Source organism: Pteronotus mesoamericanus, unplaced genomic scaffold, assembly GCF_021234165.1.
Source record: "Pteronotus mesoamericanus isolate MK-2021 breed Mesoamerican mustached bat unplaced genomic scaffold, CSHL_Meso_final contig_221, whole genome shotgun sequence".
Classification (NCBI taxonomy): Eukaryota; Metazoa; Chordata; class Mammalia; order Chiroptera; family Mormoopidae; genus Pteronotus; species Pteronotus mesoamericanus.
In genome coordinates this window covers 14,826,036-14,843,680 of record NW_026555092.1, presented here as the reverse complement: position 1 = coordinate 14,843,680, position 17,645 = coordinate 14,826,036, and the positions used below count along the sequence as shown (strand labels likewise).

The window sequence follows — 17,645 nt, the reverse complement described above, 5'->3', positions numbered from 1 at the left end:
ATGTCTTGGCAACTCCCTCGCCCTATCCTGTCCCAGGGCAGGTGTGGGGCCCTAATTCATACCCCTCCCCAAATGTGCCCGGCCAGGAGGGCTGCCATCTCTTCCCCAGGCTCTGGGCGGCACCTGAGCCTTCCCGGCAGCGCCTGGCCCGGTCATGGATGTGACCCTGGTCACGCTGAAGGACACTCAGGGTGCATGCTTGAAACCTGAAGGGAATCCTGTAGGTCTGTTAACCTTGTCCGTTTTTGTCCCGTAGGTGTGACTTCCTTGCACGAGGACAGGAAACTCAATCCTTTTCCTCCTTTCTCCTGCTTAGTAGCCCTGTAACTTGTCTGCGCTGGAACCTCTGCCCGTTCCATGCTGCTGATGGAAGGTTCTCCTGACACCCACGGCACATCTGCCCAGAAGCCCCCAAAGGTGCCCCTGTCCACTCAGTGACATTCCATGCCACCCACCCCTATCTGGTCATGGTCCCCGGCCACTTCCCCCCAACACCCCCAAACGGCCCCCTCAGTGAGCACTGTCTCCCACCTCTCCATTCCAGGATCTGTCCCTTCTTTGGGGGTGAGGCTCCAATAGGGCCTCCCTGAAAAGCCTTCCTTGTCCAGCTGGAATTTCCTGCTCTTCCCCAAGGGGCTCATGCTGGTTGTGCGCCCCCTAGAGCTGTGCTTAGGAAGTGCCCGCTCCGTGTCAGGTTTTAACACCCCCACCACTCCCCAGACACACACACATAAACTCACTTTTTTCTCTTTTGTCTTTGACACTAAGGAGTCAGGATAAAACACCTCACAGGCGCTCTTGGGTTATAAGAGAGTATGAACAAGAGGCCGGACTGGGCTCCACAACAGAGAGGCAGGATCTAAGTGTCTGTTCGGGGTGACGCCGGAACACTATGAGTTAAGATGAGAAAACCCATCTCGGTCCATGGGCTAGGTTTCCAGAACTCCTCCTGTCGGAAGCCACAGCCTTGGCAACACACAGGTGGACTATTTATGGAGGAAACTTCCTGCCGGCATGTCAGACCAACCGTCTCTCCCCCTTCAGTACCTCCCATTACCGGGTCCCTGTCCCCCTGAGGAGGACTTGCTTTCCTTCTGGGGACACCGATATAGCAACAAGGAGGAGACATGTGGGGTTGGAGAAGGTGAGGCTGCAGGGAAACAGACTTTAGTCACAAAATGAAAGGCCACAAAAGGAAAAGCGGAAGGGTCAAAAGAGGCCCTAGCGGGTGTGGCTCAGTGGATTGAGCGCCGGCCCGCGAACCAGAAGGTCCAATTGATTCTGGGTCATCTCCCTCTCTCTCTTCCTCCCTTTTCCTCTCTCTAAAGATAAATAAATAAAACCTTTAAAAAAAATAAAGTTGAGAGAAATTAGGAAGAAAGACAGGCCAAAGGAAAAACATCTTTCATTCAGACAGCGTGTCTTCGGATCACAAACGGACTTTGATGTTCGTGCATTTTTCACGGTACTAGTGCGACGGTGCCTCAGCTCCACTCTGGGTGGAGCTGTTCGCGCCCTCCTCATCCTCCCTACATTCCTGACTCATTCCTGAGGGGAGAAATCCTTCCTACGGGGTCATCTCGAGCTGCACAGATTTCACCTAAACATCCCAGGGAAGAGGGCGGCCAATGTCCTCAGCGACCGCAGCAGAGCTTTCTGAGTACCCACAGAACACACGAGGTCCACGTCTCTGTTCCTCTTTTGTTTCTCTCAAAGTCATTTCCCTCTTGCGAGAACAAAGTCTTTGTAGCCTGAGATGCCAGGAGAAAACTGGTCGGACTGCTTGTGAACTGGATAAAGTGATCCCCCACTTCCTCTGGATGAAATCCTGAGGTGAAAGTGGAAAACACAGCCTCGGGGAGCCAGGCCTCCTCCCCAGTGAGGGGGCCGCCTGCCGCAAGGGCCTGAGGTCGGGCGCGGCGGCCAAGGCGCGCCCCGTGCCCTCCCTGATGTCCTCCACGGCCAGGCCCTCCCAGAGCGCAGTCAGCGTCAGTCCTTCTGCTTGTGCGCATCAAACACGGCCTCTTCCGCGACGATCCGGCCCACGCACCGCTCCCCAGTCAGGGGCATCGTGCATTCCCCCCAGATTTGGGGGTCGTCGGCCTTGGGGCAGTGCTCCATGGTGACCACTCCTCTGGTCCTGACACTGGACACCAGATCCATCGCACCGCCGTTCCCTTCACGTTCTTTCCGGGGACCATCCAGGCCGCCAGGTCACCGTACTTGGAAACCTGCATGGCTCCTAGCGTGGTCAGGTGGAGGTGTCCCCCTCGGATCACGGCACATGAGTCATCGCCGGAGAGAAAAGAGCCCCCGGGAAGAACGGTGACTGTTTGCTTGCCCGCATTGATGAGGTCTGCATCTGCCGCCTCTTTCGATGGAAAAGGACCCGCGCCCAGGATTCCATTTTCACTGTGAAGCTGAACAGTTAAGGTGGGGCTGGTGCAGTTGCCGGCCAGGAGAGGGATCCCTAAGCCCAAGTTGGCGTCATGCTGTCCTCAGATTCGAGAGCCGCCCGTTTGATGATTCGTGTCCTTTCATCATCCGAAGTCCCAGCTTTTCCATCTTCATCTCCCCGATTGTTAAGTGCTCAATTCCTTTCTCATACTTTCCTCTCTGTATCACGCGATCTACATAAATGTGAGGAACATGAATGTCTTCTGGGGCAAACGACCCCACGTCCACAGCTTCCTCAACCTCCACCACGGAGGTTTCCGCAGCTTTGCACATGAGCAGGTTGAAGCTCCTGGCCCTCCTGCTGAAGGTGACGTTTCCCACACGGCCGGCCTTCCACCCTTCCACCAAAGCGAAGTCCGCCCTGATGGCGCGCTCCAGGAGGTAGTGTTGCCCGCGAAACTCCCTCACCTCTCTGGGCTGACTCATCACGGCGATGTGGCCGTTGTCGTGGTACCTGATGGGGACGCCTCCTTCCTGGACCAGGGTCCCATAGGCCGTGGGCGTGTAGGAGGCGGGCACCCTGGCCCCACCGGCGCGCATGCACTCGGCCAGGGTGTCCTGGGGCGTCATCTCGAGCTCCAGCTCTCCGGCCAGGAACGGGTGCTTACAGGGCGCATTCTCGCCCACGTAGGAGCAGACAATGCGAGTGACTTGCTTGGTCCCCAGTAACAGGCCCAGCCCGAAGTAGTCCACGCCCACGTTGCTGCTGACCATGGTCAAGTCCCTCACGCGCGTCTTGAGCAGTGCTCCTATCCGGTTCTCGGGAATCCCGCAGACCCTGAAGCCCCCGACCATGATTTCCGCTCCATCAGAGATGTCCTTCACGGCCTCCACGGGGTCTGTGTAGAATCTGGCGCGGGCTCGAGTGCTGGTGAGGAAGCCGCAGCCGCTGACCCTCGGCTCCTGTGGATACAGGCGGGGATGCAGCATCCGAGCGATGCCGCCAGGAGCAGCAGAGAGGCCGAAGTCGGCTGATGCTCTAGGCCCCTCGGGTCCCGCATAACTGAGCAAGGAGGGCGCCTGGGCAGTGATGCGCCAGCCCCCTAGTGCCCCCAGGACACTCGGCCTCGTCTCCGACTCGAGGGACATCCGAGGCATTGAGCCTCCCAGCTTGGGAACTGCAGACAGTGGGGGACTTGGTCCAGGACTGTCCACCCTGACGGGGGCGGGGGGGGGGGCAGTTACACCCACACCTCCCAGCCCGGTTGGGAAGCCCAGAGGCCCCACGGGGCGCCACTCAGGGGAAGACTCAGTCTAAGGTCCCCTTCGGACTCAGTCGCTGAGCTCCTTCTCCAGGAGGCCTGCTGCAGTTTCAAGACTGTAGATCCATTTTCTGTCAGTGTCTCCAGCAGGCACTGCTCTGGAATGACATTGGTACGGACCTCTGCCAGGGCTATCAGTGATATCAGGGCCCCGAGAAAACTCTTCATTTCCTACCTCAAACCTGCCCCTCCTCTATTTTTCCCCAACTCAGGCAAAGAAAAACTATTTATTGGGAAAAAAAAAAAAGTCTCTCCTGACTGGTGTGGCTCTGTTGGGCAGTGGTTCTATTTCCCATTCGGGCACATGCCTGGGCTGTGGCCTTGGTCGGGTCCAGGCTCGTGGGAGAGGCAGCTGATCCCTGTTCCTCTCTCACATCTATGTTTCGCTCCCTTTCTTCCCCTTTCTCTAAAAATAAGTAAATAAAATATTTTTTAAAAATCCAATGGCACACAGAGTAGGGCTGGGGGACTCAGTGAAAAGGGTGAAGGGATTAAGGAGTATAAATTGGTAGTTACAAAATAGTCATCGGCCCTGATGGGATGGCTCGACTGGTCAGGGTGCGATTCCTAAATGCCAAGGTTGCAGCTTCTATGCCAGATTAGGGCACATGCGAAAGTCAGTGAATGCATAAGTGAGTGAAATAATGGGTCGATGTTTCACTCTTTAAAAATAATCAATAAATAAAATTTAATAAATAGTCAAGAGAATGTAAAGTACAGCATAGGGAATATAGTCAGTAATATTGCATTGTGTTGTCCAAAAAGTCTGTATGGTTTTTTTCTTGTAAAATAAAAGACACATTTTCCTTTTCACCAATAAGTTTATTGATTTGGATATTTTGAGTATGTTGGCAATCTCCCACGTGATTATAATGTTGATTTTTCTCAATTAATGTCTCAACTTGATCGCCATCAACTTCAACTGGTCCACCCGACCGTGAAGCATCGTCCAGCGAGAAAGCTCCAGCACACAACTCCGCAAAACACTCTTGACACGTTTGATCAGTCACAGCACCTTCTCCACACATTGCACAAATCTTTTTTTTTTTTTTTTTGCATTTCAGTTATGTTTTTACCTTTCTTGATGTAATAACGCATAATATGCTGATAAGGTCCTTATTTTCTTCCATCTTCAATATCTTCAATCTTCAGTCTTCGATGGCTTCACAAAAATTCACCAATTTTGATAAATTTTTTTAATGCATGCTGATATGACAGCTGTCACAATACAATCTAACAAGTTTGTTTCAAATGAAGTTAAAGACAGCTAAGTGATACTAGAGCCATCTTGCAGAAAAAGACAAACAAACTTTTTGGCCAACCCAATAATAACTGTGTATGGTGTCAGGTGGTGCTGGAAATAGTAGAAGGATCACTTCATAAAGTATATGCGTCTGACCACCATGCCGTACACCTGACACTTAATCAAAATAACACTGAATGTAAACTGTAATTTAAAAAAAAATCCCCTGGCTCCGTCCACTTTATCCGTGGACTTTATCCGTCCACTTTATTCTCTACCCGCCTTTCTCCATTCCTGCTGCTACCAACCCCCTCCCAGCTCTCGCTGAGGCACCGTGGCTCCCGGGGCCTCTCTGGCATCACTTGACTCTTGTCCCCACAGCTTACACAGCCCACTGAAGTCAGGGGCTGTTTATTTTATGCAAACGGTAAAGGAAGTGTTTACTTTACAGCGGTTGAGATCTATGGAAAAATTGCAAAGATAGCATAGAGAATTCCCCTACACCCAGACCCAGTGTTCCCTGGGAAATGTTAACACTTCAATTACTATAGTGTGTTTGTCACAACTAACGGACCAACATCAATGTCTTCTTATTAACTAAACAGCACCATGTATTCCGCTCTCATTAGCTTTCCCCAATGCCCCTTTTCTCTCCCAGGACGCCATCCTCAGGCACCTCTGGGCTGTGACAATTTCTCGGGCTTCCCTTGTTTCTGATGACCTCGACAGCTTTGAGGAGCACTTGTCAGGCATTCTGTGGGCTGTCCTTCAATCTGGGCCTGTCCGGTGTTTTTCTCATGGTCACACTGGGGTTATGGGTTTTGGGAGAAGACCAAGGAGAAGAGTCCTTCTCATCCCCTCATATCCCGGGTACCCAGGAGCGACAGGACTTATTCATGGGAGCCTTGGTCACCTGGCTGAGGTGGTGCTGGTCAGCTCTTCCACTCTGAAGTTCCCTCCCCTCCCGCTACAGCCTGTCCTCTGGGAAGACAGTTACTAAGGGTAGGCCACACTGAAGGGATGGGAGCGATTCCATGCCTCCTGGAGGGATCGTCTATGAAGAGCTGATCAGATCCTGCCATTCCCCGCCGCTATTAAATCCTAAAAGTTCCCTAAAAACTCCAACCCCTTACCCTGGTTTCCTCTAACTCAGAACGCGCCCTGCCCGCCTCTCTCAACCTCCTCTCCTTCCGACCTCTCCCTGACCAGCTCCGCCCCCGCCACGGCTGTAGTCACCCTCGCCAATCTGGGGCGCGCCTTTGGGCTTCCTACCCCCCCACTGCCCAGGATACAGGAGGCTCTGCCCCCAAACACCTGGTGAATGAAAGATTGTGTGAATCCCCCTACAGACGAGAAAACGAAGGCTTGGAGGGAAAGTAACCGGCCAGGGTTCCAGCTGGGAGGCTGCAGAGCTGGGATCCAGCCCAGGCCCCTCGGATCAGAGCCCCCAGGAGGAGGTTCACCGCCTGAGGCTTACCGTCCTCTGTTTCCACATAGAGGCGGAGTCCCAGGTCCTTGTTACGGTTCAACAACCAGCGGTCACTGGCTGCTGTCACGTCCAACACCAGCCAGCCTTCGTCCTCAGCTCGGAGCGTCTGAAGATCCAAAAAGAACAAGTCAGACTCCCTGTGGATACGAAAGAACAATTAACCGAAGCCGGCACAGCTGCCTTCGTGTTTCCAGTGCCCACCTGGGGGGCACTCGTGGGGCACCGACCCTCCTGGCTCTGAGCTGGGCGCCTTATGTCACGGCATCTACCGTAGGAAAGTGCTACTGCCCCTGTGGACAATGGGGAAACTGAGGCTTGGGAGCTCAGTGACCCACACAAGGTCCCACAGCCAGGGTGGCAGGGAGGCGACTTGGAGCCAGGGTGCCAGGGCCTTGGGCCGAGCATCCTCCATCAGAAGGCTGTGCTCCCAGGAAGCTCCCCGTCTGTCCTCTGGGAAATGCCCCCCCAAGGCTGGGCCAGACACACCGACAGAGGCTTGACCGGGAGGCTGGGCGTGGGGCAGGCACCTGTTGGCTCGCTCCCTGACCACCTCGAACATGCTGACGTGGAGGGTCCTGTTGAGCGGGTGAGTGCTGGGCAGCTTGTAAATGCGGAACTCGGCAGCTGTGACCGTCTCCCCCGCCGGGATCTGGGTCAGGTCAAAGCGGAACTCCTTCCAGTGGGGCTCCTGCTGGCCCAGGGCGCGGTCGAGCTCCACTGCAAGACACAGCAAGGCTGGTGTTCACTCCTGGTCTTGGGCTCGGGCCCCAGGGGGGCAGGGCCTGGTGGGAGCCAGGGGCCGGGCTGCCTGGGGAGAGGCGTTTCCTGCTCGGGGAACAGGCCTGAGCCCATCGCGCTGACAGGCCCCGGGGCCCTGCGGCGAGGTGCCCAGCACAGCACGGGACACACAGTCGGGGCCAACGAGGGCAGCTTTCATTTCTGGCCCCCAAGCCTCAAAGCCAGCAGGTCCCAGCTCAGCCCCTGCTGGCTCTGGGACCCAGAGATGAGACAGAGAGGACAGGTCCCGCCTCTGGGGAGCTGGACTTCAGACCCAAGGCAGCATAGGCCACGTGGTGGGCACGGGTATGAGCGACTGCATTTCAGAGTCTACTGATGTGTGTGGATGGGACAAGGGGGACAGTGAGTGCTCACAGCTGACACTGGGCCTTGAGGGTGACAGTGAACTGGCCAGGAGGTCATGGGAAAAGGATGCTGTAGAGGAAGGGACCAGAGTGAGCAAAGGCCTAGAGCTGAGGGACTAACGGCACAGGCAGGAAAACAGCAGCCATAAAACACAGCAAAGGGCAAAAGGATGGCAGGTACTTTGGGAACAAGGTGAAGGACGAGGGAGAGCTGGGGGGAGAGATGGAAAGGAACAAGGAGAAGCAAAGTGGGAGTGACAGCCGCTGGAGGGGCCCTGTCAAGGGCTGGGGAAGTTCCATGGTATGGTGCCATCCGAGCAGGCTTCCTGGAAGCGGTGGCATCTGAACTGGCCTTGAAGGACAGATGGAATCTTGGCAGGTGGAGAGGTGGCAGGGAGGGCATTCTAGGCGGAGGAGACATCGAATGCACAGACTGAGTGGGCCAGGGCCACCCACACATCAGCAGGGTTGGGTATGGGGCGTGAGTCTGGCTCTGGCCTGACTGCGGAGGGCTGGAGTCCTAGCCTAGGAGCACGGGCTGTGCCTCTGGCCACTGGGGGCCAGTGTTTCGGGGGGCAGAGGAGCAGGAGACTGGCGTGGAGTGAAAGCTGCGTGTGGAGGTGGGGGCGAAACACAGGCTGGAGGGGGACCCGAGGTGGGTGAAGAATAGATCCCCAGCTGCCAGAAATGCCCAGGACAGTATATTTAGGGGTGTCTCACTTTAGCCTTCTGTCATTTTCTTTTTTAAAAAAGATTTTATTTATTTATTTTTAGAGAGGGGGGGGAAGGGAGAGAGAAAAAGAGGGAAACATCAATGTGTGAAAAAAACATTGATCAGTTGCTTCTCGCACGCCCCCAACTGGGGACCGGCCCACAATCCAGGCATGTGCCCTGAATAGGAATCAAACTGACAACCTTTTGGTTTGCAGGCTTGCTCTCAATCTGCTGAGCCACAGCAGCCAGAGCAAGTCTTCCCTCACTTTCAAACACAAAAAATCTGTGTTTCCAGAAAGCAGAGGTGGGAGCCGCCCAGCACCTTTCCTAAAACTCAACGCTGAGATTTTAATTATATGCCTGTGAGTCTTTTTAAAAATTCTCTCTGGCTCCTGGGCTCAGTGACCACAAGTCACCAGGCGGGTGGTGGAGGTGGATGTGGGGAGCACTTCCTGTCTTCGTGGTGGGAACCTGGTCTAGTGATGGACGGGGCAAACAGCTGTGCTGTGTGGGGCCAGTGGACACACATTATTAGGCAGGAGTAGATGAGTGTTTCATCCCCAGGCTGGGGAGAAGAGGAAATAAAATGTGCATCATGCCCTGGCTGGTGTGGCTCAGTGGATTTGAGTACCAGGCCTAAGAAATGAAAGATCAATGGTTCGATTCCCAGCTAGGGCACATGCCTGGGTTGCAGGCCAGGTACCTTGGTTGGGGGTGTGCCAGAGGCAGCCAATCTATGTTTCTCTTGCACATCGATATTTCTCTCTCTGTCTCCCTTCCTTCCCCTCTCTCTAAAAAATAAATAAAAACTTTTAAAATGTTAGGGTGCTGGACACGCAGCAAATGCCGACTGGGAGCCAGGCTGTGTCGGACACGCAGGGCAGTACGGGTCCTCCCGCACGGGCAGCGAGCATGGAGGGCAGGGTTCTGGACAGACACACTCACGCGCACACACAACTTTGGTGACAATTCCTGTTCATTCAGGGACCGCACAGACCGCCTCCATTACACAGCAGCGTAAGATCCCGCATCCACAGGATGAAATAGGTCCAGGCTGTTGGCTGTCACAGGGTGTGGCACAGAGCGCAGGAACGTCATTCCTTCACACCCTCATCAGACCCTGTCAGAGCGTCGTTCTGCGCATCTATCCCCAGGCGCAGCGGGAACTGACGGGTGGGCCACTGGGAAGCTCTCAGGCCTGCGCCGATTTTCATGTTGGATCCGGGGACTGAGGGAACAGCCCACAGACCTGCCAGTTCCACGCAGGCACCAGCCACGCGGCCTCCCTCTGCTGGGTCAAGAGAGCCTTGTCCACCTGAACGGACTCCAGTTCCAGACTTCTGTTCTCTGTGTTTTGATAAACCACCCAGTATCTCCAGCACAGGAAACTGCCCACCCTGGCTGTTCCAGGCAAGCTCCGGAAGGTGGGATATTTTTTAGAAAATAATGCTTTTAATCAGAAACTGATAAAACTTTCAGTAACTGGCCAAACCCTCCCTCTCTTTGCTGGAACTCAGTGGATGTACAACTTTTCAGAGGTTGCTCCTTTGGGTTAGAGGGGAGGGTATTTTTTTTTCAAAAGGAGAGTGAGGAACAGCATCTGTAGGGACCTGGAGTTTCCCCTGCGGAGCTCTGGGCGGGCCGCCCGGCTGTGGGCCACTAGATCCTCACGGAGAAGGGCAGCTGCCTGGCCTGCAGCTGGGGTTCTGGTCCCGGCCTGGCCCAGTGCTTTCCCTGTGGGGGCTCAGTCTCCTCCTCTGTGAAGTGGGGGCACTAGGAGCCTTTCCATACAGGGCTGTGAAAGGGCAGACATTATGAGATAGGAGCGGTGGCTGTTGGGAGTCAGGGTGGCTGCTGACCTCTGACTTGTGACCTTAATCGATGTATCAAAATGATGACCCCCCTGCCAGCACCATTAGGAGTTACATGTGTGGAACTGAAGAGCCACAGGGGGCGGTGTGGGGAAAGGAAATGAGTTGATTTCTTTTTCCAAATAAAAGTATAAAATAAAATGTTAGAGAATATCGAACGTATCATTTCGGCTGAAAGGCACTTGGATGGCTTCAGGGTGCCTCCTTTGTCAAGGCACCCGATCCTCTGGGCCTCAGGATGCACGTCTGCAGAATGACCACTGGGACCAGTCAAATGAAATTGTAAAAAGCCATGTTTGCTCTTGTAGCAGGTACTTGGTTATGATCCAGCAAATGCTTCTAACATCATTCATGTTAGAGGCGCTTCCTTTTCAGCACCTCTTCATGCCCAGCCTCCGCCTTCCCCACAGCCCGGCTCTGGAATCTCCCAAAGATGCCCAGGCTCAGAGAGGCAGCCCCTCAGCAACGCCGGGGGCCATCTGAGTTCTGGCTCAGGCACGAAGCAGAAACTGACCCTTCCTTCATGAAAGTGCTGAAGATTCCAAAGTATTAAGCTCTAAGGACGTAGATCACCACATACGCACTCCTCGCGTGTTTCTTCCAGCTGGAGAGGGAACAGGGAGTTCACACACCTGTGTGGGCTCCTTCCACCGCAGTGGCCCCCTCATCTGATGTTGAAATAACAGTGTGAAAACCAGGTTGGACTTGGCCTGTTGCTGCTCCCCATCCTGCTGCTATTGTTGGATGGTCCTCAGACGGAATTTCTGGGAAAAGCCAAGGGCTGTACAATGTGATTTCTCAGGTTTTCCCAGTGAAATTTTGTTTCCGGTTGTGGGGTTGGGAAGTTCATTCCCGGGTCCCCTGGCAGGTTCAGAGTGGCTGAGTGGGGTGAGGGGGGGTCCCTGCCTGGCATATGCTCTGGATCCTGGCCCCCCGAGACATGTCCTGCCAGGAGTCCTCTCTCCAAGGTGGCGCTGGTGGATGTGGGGACCACTGGTGTTGGAGCAAGGTTTCTAGGTAGTAAGTTATTTCCCCCGTCTACAAACCCTGGGGCAGGGATTGCTAATGGGGGGGGGGGGTCACGTCATTTCCCCTTTGGGCACGTGAGAGATGACTTCTGACTATGATGCCTTCTCCTGCTCTGGAGGCTTTTCCCTGGTCACATCCAAGACTATTAATTAATTCACTTATTTGACACGTGGAGAGAGTAGTGCCTATTGAATGCAAGCCACTGTTTAGGCACTGAGGCAACTGCAGACCATGAGACAGACCAGCCTGCTGCGAGGGAGGTTACAAAGGGTGGGGAAGTCAGGAAGCAAACAAGAAGCAAACAAATAAGATACTTGTGTGCGATGAGCTATGAGGGTTATCTAGAGAGAGGCGGTGCTAGGGATAATGCAGGGAGCGGGGCCTGTGTGAGTCCTTTTATGTTGAAATAATTTTAGATTATTTACATTTAGAGAAAAGTTGTTGGAAGAATAATTACGTAGACTTCCTATATACTCTTTGCCCAGCTTCTCCTGAGGATAACAACTCATATAAGCAAACCATAGTATAATTCTCGAAACCAGGAAATTGATATTGGTACAATACCATTAAGTAAATATTGACTTTTCTTGAATTTTGCCAATGTTTCCACTGATGTTCTCTTTTTGTTCCAGGATCCAATCTAGGATCCCACATGTATTTTGTTGTTGAGTGTCCTTGGTCTGCTCTAATCTGTTATAATTGCTAAGTTTTTCCTTGTTTTTTCATGTCCTTGACACTTTGGGGGAGCACTGGTCATTGATTTTGTAGCATGTTAGATAAGATTGAAATTATGGATTTTGAAGAGGAATACCACGAAAGTGATGACCCCTTTTAGGCACATCAAATTGTAGGACAAAACAATTAGTATATTAATGTTGTTAGGACTGGGTTATTCAGTGAAAAAGAAAATGGAAACATAACATTGAAAATTGAGGTAAAAGCCTAAAATCCTAAATTTGAATTTGAAAAATTAGTTTGAAGTCACAATTTTTTTTTCCCCTCTTAGAAAATACAGCCCTGGCTGGCATGGCTCAGTGGATTAAGCACCAGGCTCTGAACCCAAACGTCTCCGGTTCCATTGTTGTTGGTTCGATTCCCAGTCAGGGCGCATGGCTGGGTTGCGGGTCAGGCACCCAACTCGGGGCATGCAAGAGGCAACCGATTGATACATTTCTTGTGCATTGATGTTCTCCCTTTCCCCCTCTCTAAAAATCAATAAATAAAATAAAAAAATTAAGTGGCCTTGCCTTTACCTCCTCACCTTCACTTCCAAAAATGTCTCCAGATAGTGCCAAATGTCTCTTAGGAGGCTGAGAACCACTGTCTTTGGTTCCTGCTAGGAATCAATTCCTCTGGAGGGAGAAAGGGACCAGGCAGAGGGAACAACAAATGCAAAGGCCTTGCATGTTCCAGAAACATCCAGGAGGCCAGTGGGGCTAGAATCTAGTGGTCCAGAGATGAGGAGTCCGAGGTGAGGCTAGAGTGACTGGCAAGAACTCAGCATAGCGATTCAAGGAAGCTATCTGATTCAGGAAGGATGTGATGAAGTTCAAGTACTGATGATGCTGTGACATTCGCGGACACTGTGGGGTGGGTTGCAAAGCCCCTGGAGTTTCCTGTGGCCAGTGGAGACTTTCGGTCAGCTCCATGGACGCCAGGGCTGGTGGGACATGGACACAGGGTTGGGGACAGGCAATGCCACTGCTGTTTCCACAGGTACCTTGTTTTATACAAAGCTTTACTTGGGGAAACACTCAAAGAGTTAACTTTCTCAACCCCTTTCCTTGGCTCCAGGAAAATAAAGAATCACAGGACCTTCTCCTCCAGGCCGATTAAACAGCCTCCCGCCCCATGTCTGCGGGAAGGGCCCCTGCGGGCCGGGGGCGGCCTCTGAGGCCCTGCACCCGCCACTCACAGGCGGCACCTCCAGAGGCCACTCCCTGTGTCCACCAGCCCGACACCCGCAAAGCCTTTGGCTATTTTTGTGCCCTGGACAAAATTTAGAGTCACCCAGATGACCCGAGTTTATCTTGTTTCTGTCCAAAAAGTAAGACTGCAGAAGCACCCCTCTTCCTCCAGCCCAGAGCGGCGGTGAAGAGAACGGAATCTTCTGACCGGTCCGTCTGTCCTTCCTGCCCTCCAACCCTTCCCCAGCCCCGCAGGGCCCGGGAGGGGCCTAAGCTGGGCTCTGCGTTCCAGGACCCCCTGAGCTGGCCCGGCCCATCCACTCGTCCTCCCCGGCCTCCCGGCTGCCAACACCCTCCCCTGAGTCCCTCTGGAAGCCGCTCTCTCCTGGGTGGCCCCCTGCCATGTCTGAAGGCTGCTTTCCTCTCAGTCCAGCTGCGAAAGCCCCTCGTCCGCCTCGGACCCCACACAGATCAGCCTGCTGGTCTCCCCTCTCCCCCTTCCAAGGGCCTTGTCCCTGGTTCATCTGCCCCCATGGATGGTGAGCAATTCGAGGGCAGGGACCAAACAATGGGAGGCGGGCGCAGGAGGCTCCGTTCCCGTCTTCCCAGGGGCTGCTGGCCCCCAGGACGGCGGCTCAGCGTCAGCACCGCCGGCCCTCGCGGCCGGTCTGGGAGCGGCTCCCAGGTCACAGCGTGTGCCTCCACCCTCCATCGGAGCCCACTCATGTTTCTCGCTTTCCTGTGGGACTCGCCGGCCCTGAGGTGGAGGGCAGGCTCCCCCAGGGCCCCGCAGGCGGACGGGCTGGGCCTGTCGGGCTGGTCCTGCTGGGAACGGAGGCCAAGGGACCGCTTCAGACCTGAAACAAGACCCGGGTCCTCACGCGGGAGCCGCAGAATTGACCACCCCTGGGCTCGGCACCCTGAGTGGCTTCCTCCCACCAGAAATCTCAGCGCTGCCGAGAGCAGGCCCAGGGTTTCATTGCTGAGGTATTTTTAGTCAGTTCTCATTACTGACTTTTTTCGGAGCTCTTTCCATAAATGGCTCTGCACTCATAATTACCGGCCCTGGCCTCAGACGGCTTCAGACCCCAAATTAAAAGGGAACACCCGCACACTCCGCCACATCAAGGCCGCCAAGGCCAAAAATAGATCCAAGGAGATGTGACCAAGGAGGATGCGATTCCTCCAGTAAAAACCCGGGAGAGAACTGAACTGTGGGCGTTTTCCAGAAGGATACGGTCTCGGTGACACATCCCTCTCTCTCGTGGGGAATGTGTCCCCGTGGGGAGGTGGGCCGTGTGTGCCTCCGCTCTGGGCCTCACCCGGGCGGAGCCCCCATCAGAAGGCAGGCGGTGGGCACATTCTTTGGTCAGAGCTGGAAAGGCCTTCAGGGCGACCCTCCCTAGATGGGTCCAGAAGAGGCAGAGACCGGCCTGGGGTCGCACGGCAGGTTAGGGGTCCTTCGTGTGGACTTTCAGACTTGGAACAGATACAGCACGAGTGGCCCTAGAGTTCCCCTGGGGGGAAACACTGGGACGGGGTCACCTGTCTTCAAGGTCCTTCTGTCAGCAGGCGCCCTGAGAATGACTGCCGAAGCCGCCTTCCCCCAGGCAGGACCCCGCAGGGACTCGGGATCCAGGGGAGGACCCAGGGACATGCTGCACTCACTGCCCCCCTCCAAAAGGACAGAGAGGGTGGGCCCCGCGGAGCCGGCCAGCCAGACTCCTTCACCTGGCCCTGGCCCTGCCCCCCACTGAATTCCTCTCTCCTTCAGCTTTGCCCGCAGGCCCTGAGCGCCTGAGTCACAGACACTAGGGTACACGGCAGGGGAGGAGCACAACGAGTCAGATGTGGTCCCTGTTCCCAGCTGGCTCATGGATCCCTGGGGAGAAGGACAAAGAGGGTGACATATCCCTGAATCTACAGGCAGAATGCGACTAACACACACCGTGACGCATGGGGGCTCCAGCGACGGAAGGAGCTTATCTCTTTGGGAGGAGTAGGGGGTGGGACAAGACAGAGTTACGGAAAGCCCTGCTAACCTCTTTTAAAAACAGAAATGGAGGTGAGGATCATCTCTGCAGAGGGTATAACATGAGCAAAGGCACTGAAGTGGGATGTAATGTATCCATCAGCTCCCATTTATGAAGTTCCCACTGTGTGGTGCACAGCCAGCTGGGCTCAACGCACATTTCGCTTAGTCCTACGCAATCCTGGAAGGTAGGCCTCATGCACCTTAAAGGTGTCTTAAAAGTGAGGAAATGAGAGTCAGAGACTTTAGACGGAACCTGTGCCATGTCTCATAGCTCCTAAATGGCAAAGTCGGGATGAACATCCAGGTTTAATATAACCACAGAGGGAAGAGTACAAAGATGCTCAGGGCAGTTTTAGTCATAAGTCTAAACTAGAAACATGCCCAATGTCCATTAGTAAGAATGGATAAATGTGATGTAGTCATGCAATGCAATACAACTCATTTATTAAAAAAAAGGACTATAGATACAACATTTCAGATTAATCTCAAAAATATTAGGTTGAGTGAAAAACCAGACACAAGGGTATGTGCTGTATGATTCCGTCCACACGAAGTTCAAAGAACAGGCCAAATGAAAGTGCGGTGACAGGAACCAGAAGTGGCTGCCACCTGCGGTGCCTGGCTGTTAGGACTCCCAGGGCCACTCATGCTATATGTTCCTGGGAGGTCGGAATTTTGTATAATGGATACGCGTTAGTTCTGTAAACCTCCAAAACAATAGATATTTTAAAAACAGGATTCTCGGTTTACAGCACACATTCAGCACAGCCCGATTCAGCAGCACTCGCTGGACCCGATGACGGGCCAGCCTCCGGGGCGCGGAGAGGCAGCTCCCACGTAGGAGCAGAGCAGAGGAAGTGCGGGCAGGGAGCCCACCTGCTGTGTGGCCTTGGCAAAATCCCCTACCTTCTCTGAGCCTTGTTCTTCTCTTTAAAACAAAGATGTGATAGTGATTACGAGATGGAAATGAAGAAACAGATGCGGAGGTCTGGGCATGGGGTCGTCCCTGGGTGGCATCTCACACGGTCCCTGAGCAGCCCCGCAGGGTGGGTACTGTGAGAGTCTCCTTTTTATAGAAGAGGAAACTGAGGCCCCAAGAGGCGGGCCGGAAAGTCCAGATCACACTAAGAGTAATGGCGGAGTCAAGGTGCAGATCCTAAGTCCCAGGTCAGAGCCCCCACCCCAGTCCTGTCTGCTGTCCCACTGTCCATCCTGTCCTGCTGTCCAGATAGGTGGTATCACTGTCTAGAGTTGACAATCACCTTTATGTCTCCTGTGATTGTTTGCCTCTCCCACTACAACGTCAGCTCCCTGAAGACAGGGATTTTGTTTGGTTTGCTGTCATATCCCAGTAACTAGATCTATGCCTGGCACAGAGCAGGTACCATGTGAGTATTTATTGAGTGAATTGGTAAAAAAAAATAAAAAGTGAAAGGATTCCCTAGAGAAGAACCAAAGAAAGTGGCCCCGAGGCTCGTGGAGGTAAAGAATCAGCCCTTCAAGGTCACAGAGCTGAGCAGGACCCAGGTCAGATCCCTCATTCCCACTGAACCCCGCCTCTTCCAAATCCAACAGCCTTAGTTTGTCAATATCCCTGTCCTCAGTCGCCCAAGACCCTGGAATAAATTAGCCTGGTGCAGGGAAGGATCAGGATAGAAGTGAAGGTGGTTCATTCATTTCTGGCTGCATTTCTGCCGGAAGTGCTATTCGTGCCTCCGTTTCTCAGTTTAGATTCTGAGCATCTGTTGTTGTGCTGACACGAGGCGGAGGATCCTGGAGGAGGAAGTGGAGTTGGTCCTTTCTACCTGTTCGCTCCCCTAGGAGGGGCTGGCCTGGCCTGAGGGGCCTGAGGTGCAGCCAGTCACGTCTGTGCGGGGCCCAGGGGCAGGCATGGTACTGTAAGAATGCACCTCTGACAGAGAGCCACAGGGTCAGAGCTGGGAAGCTCCTCATTTTTCTAACATTTTCACTGTAGACCGGACAGGAAACCAGAGGCCCAGGGCAGGGAAAGGACAGGACTCAGGACATGAAGGAATCGATGACAGCTCCAACAGGACAAGACCCTGGTGTTGTCTCCTGCCTTCTCCCTGAGCACAGGCAGCATGTCTGCTCCATGTCAGCGTCGACTTGCATTACTGTGCTCTGGCCATGGGGAGGCAAGACTCCACAAGGCAGAGACTGACAGACAGGCCAGGTAGGAACTCCAGCTCTGACCTCCTAACACAGGCCCCTAACGCCATTTGGACATAAGGCCCGATCCACATACTGGTGGCCTGAGAGAGGTCCATGGCTTCTGGGTCCCATAGGCTGTCACTGAATGCCAGGGATCTGCCAGCACCAGGCTTGGCTTCTTCAGGAGCCAGATGAGGCCAACAGGAGAGGTGGAGTAGGAGGCAGCTGGCGTGGGTGCTGATAGAACAGCAATTCTGCTATTAGACTCTGTGGAGGTCCAGGGGCCTGGGGCCTGGGCCTCCAAATGAGGAAAGAGTCCAGCTA

At 54.0% G+C, this 17,645-nt stretch overlaps 2 protein-coding genes across 2 annotated transcripts in view; both read right to left on the bottom strand.

Annotated features, from left to right (window-relative positions):
• LOC129069069 (bone morphogenetic protein 8B-like) overlaps positions 1-17,645 on the bottom strand; it is a 28,005-nt gene that overhangs the window by 8,292 nt on the left and 2,068 nt on the right. The window contains 2 exon segments of the mRNA XM_054571575.1: positions 6,440-6,588; positions 6,979-7,168. Coding sequence (XP_054427550.1) covers positions 6,440-6,588; positions 6,979-7,168 — 339 coding nt within the window.
• LOC129069428 (succinyl-CoA:3-ketoacid coenzyme A transferase 2, mitochondrial-like) lies at positions 1,054-3,555 on the bottom strand. The gene is given in 6 exon segments (XM_054572184.1): positions 1,054-1,150; positions 1,896-2,001; positions 2,004-2,115; positions 2,184-2,488; positions 2,491-2,577; positions 2,580-3,555. Coding segments are annotated over 6 exon segments (1,683 nt in total).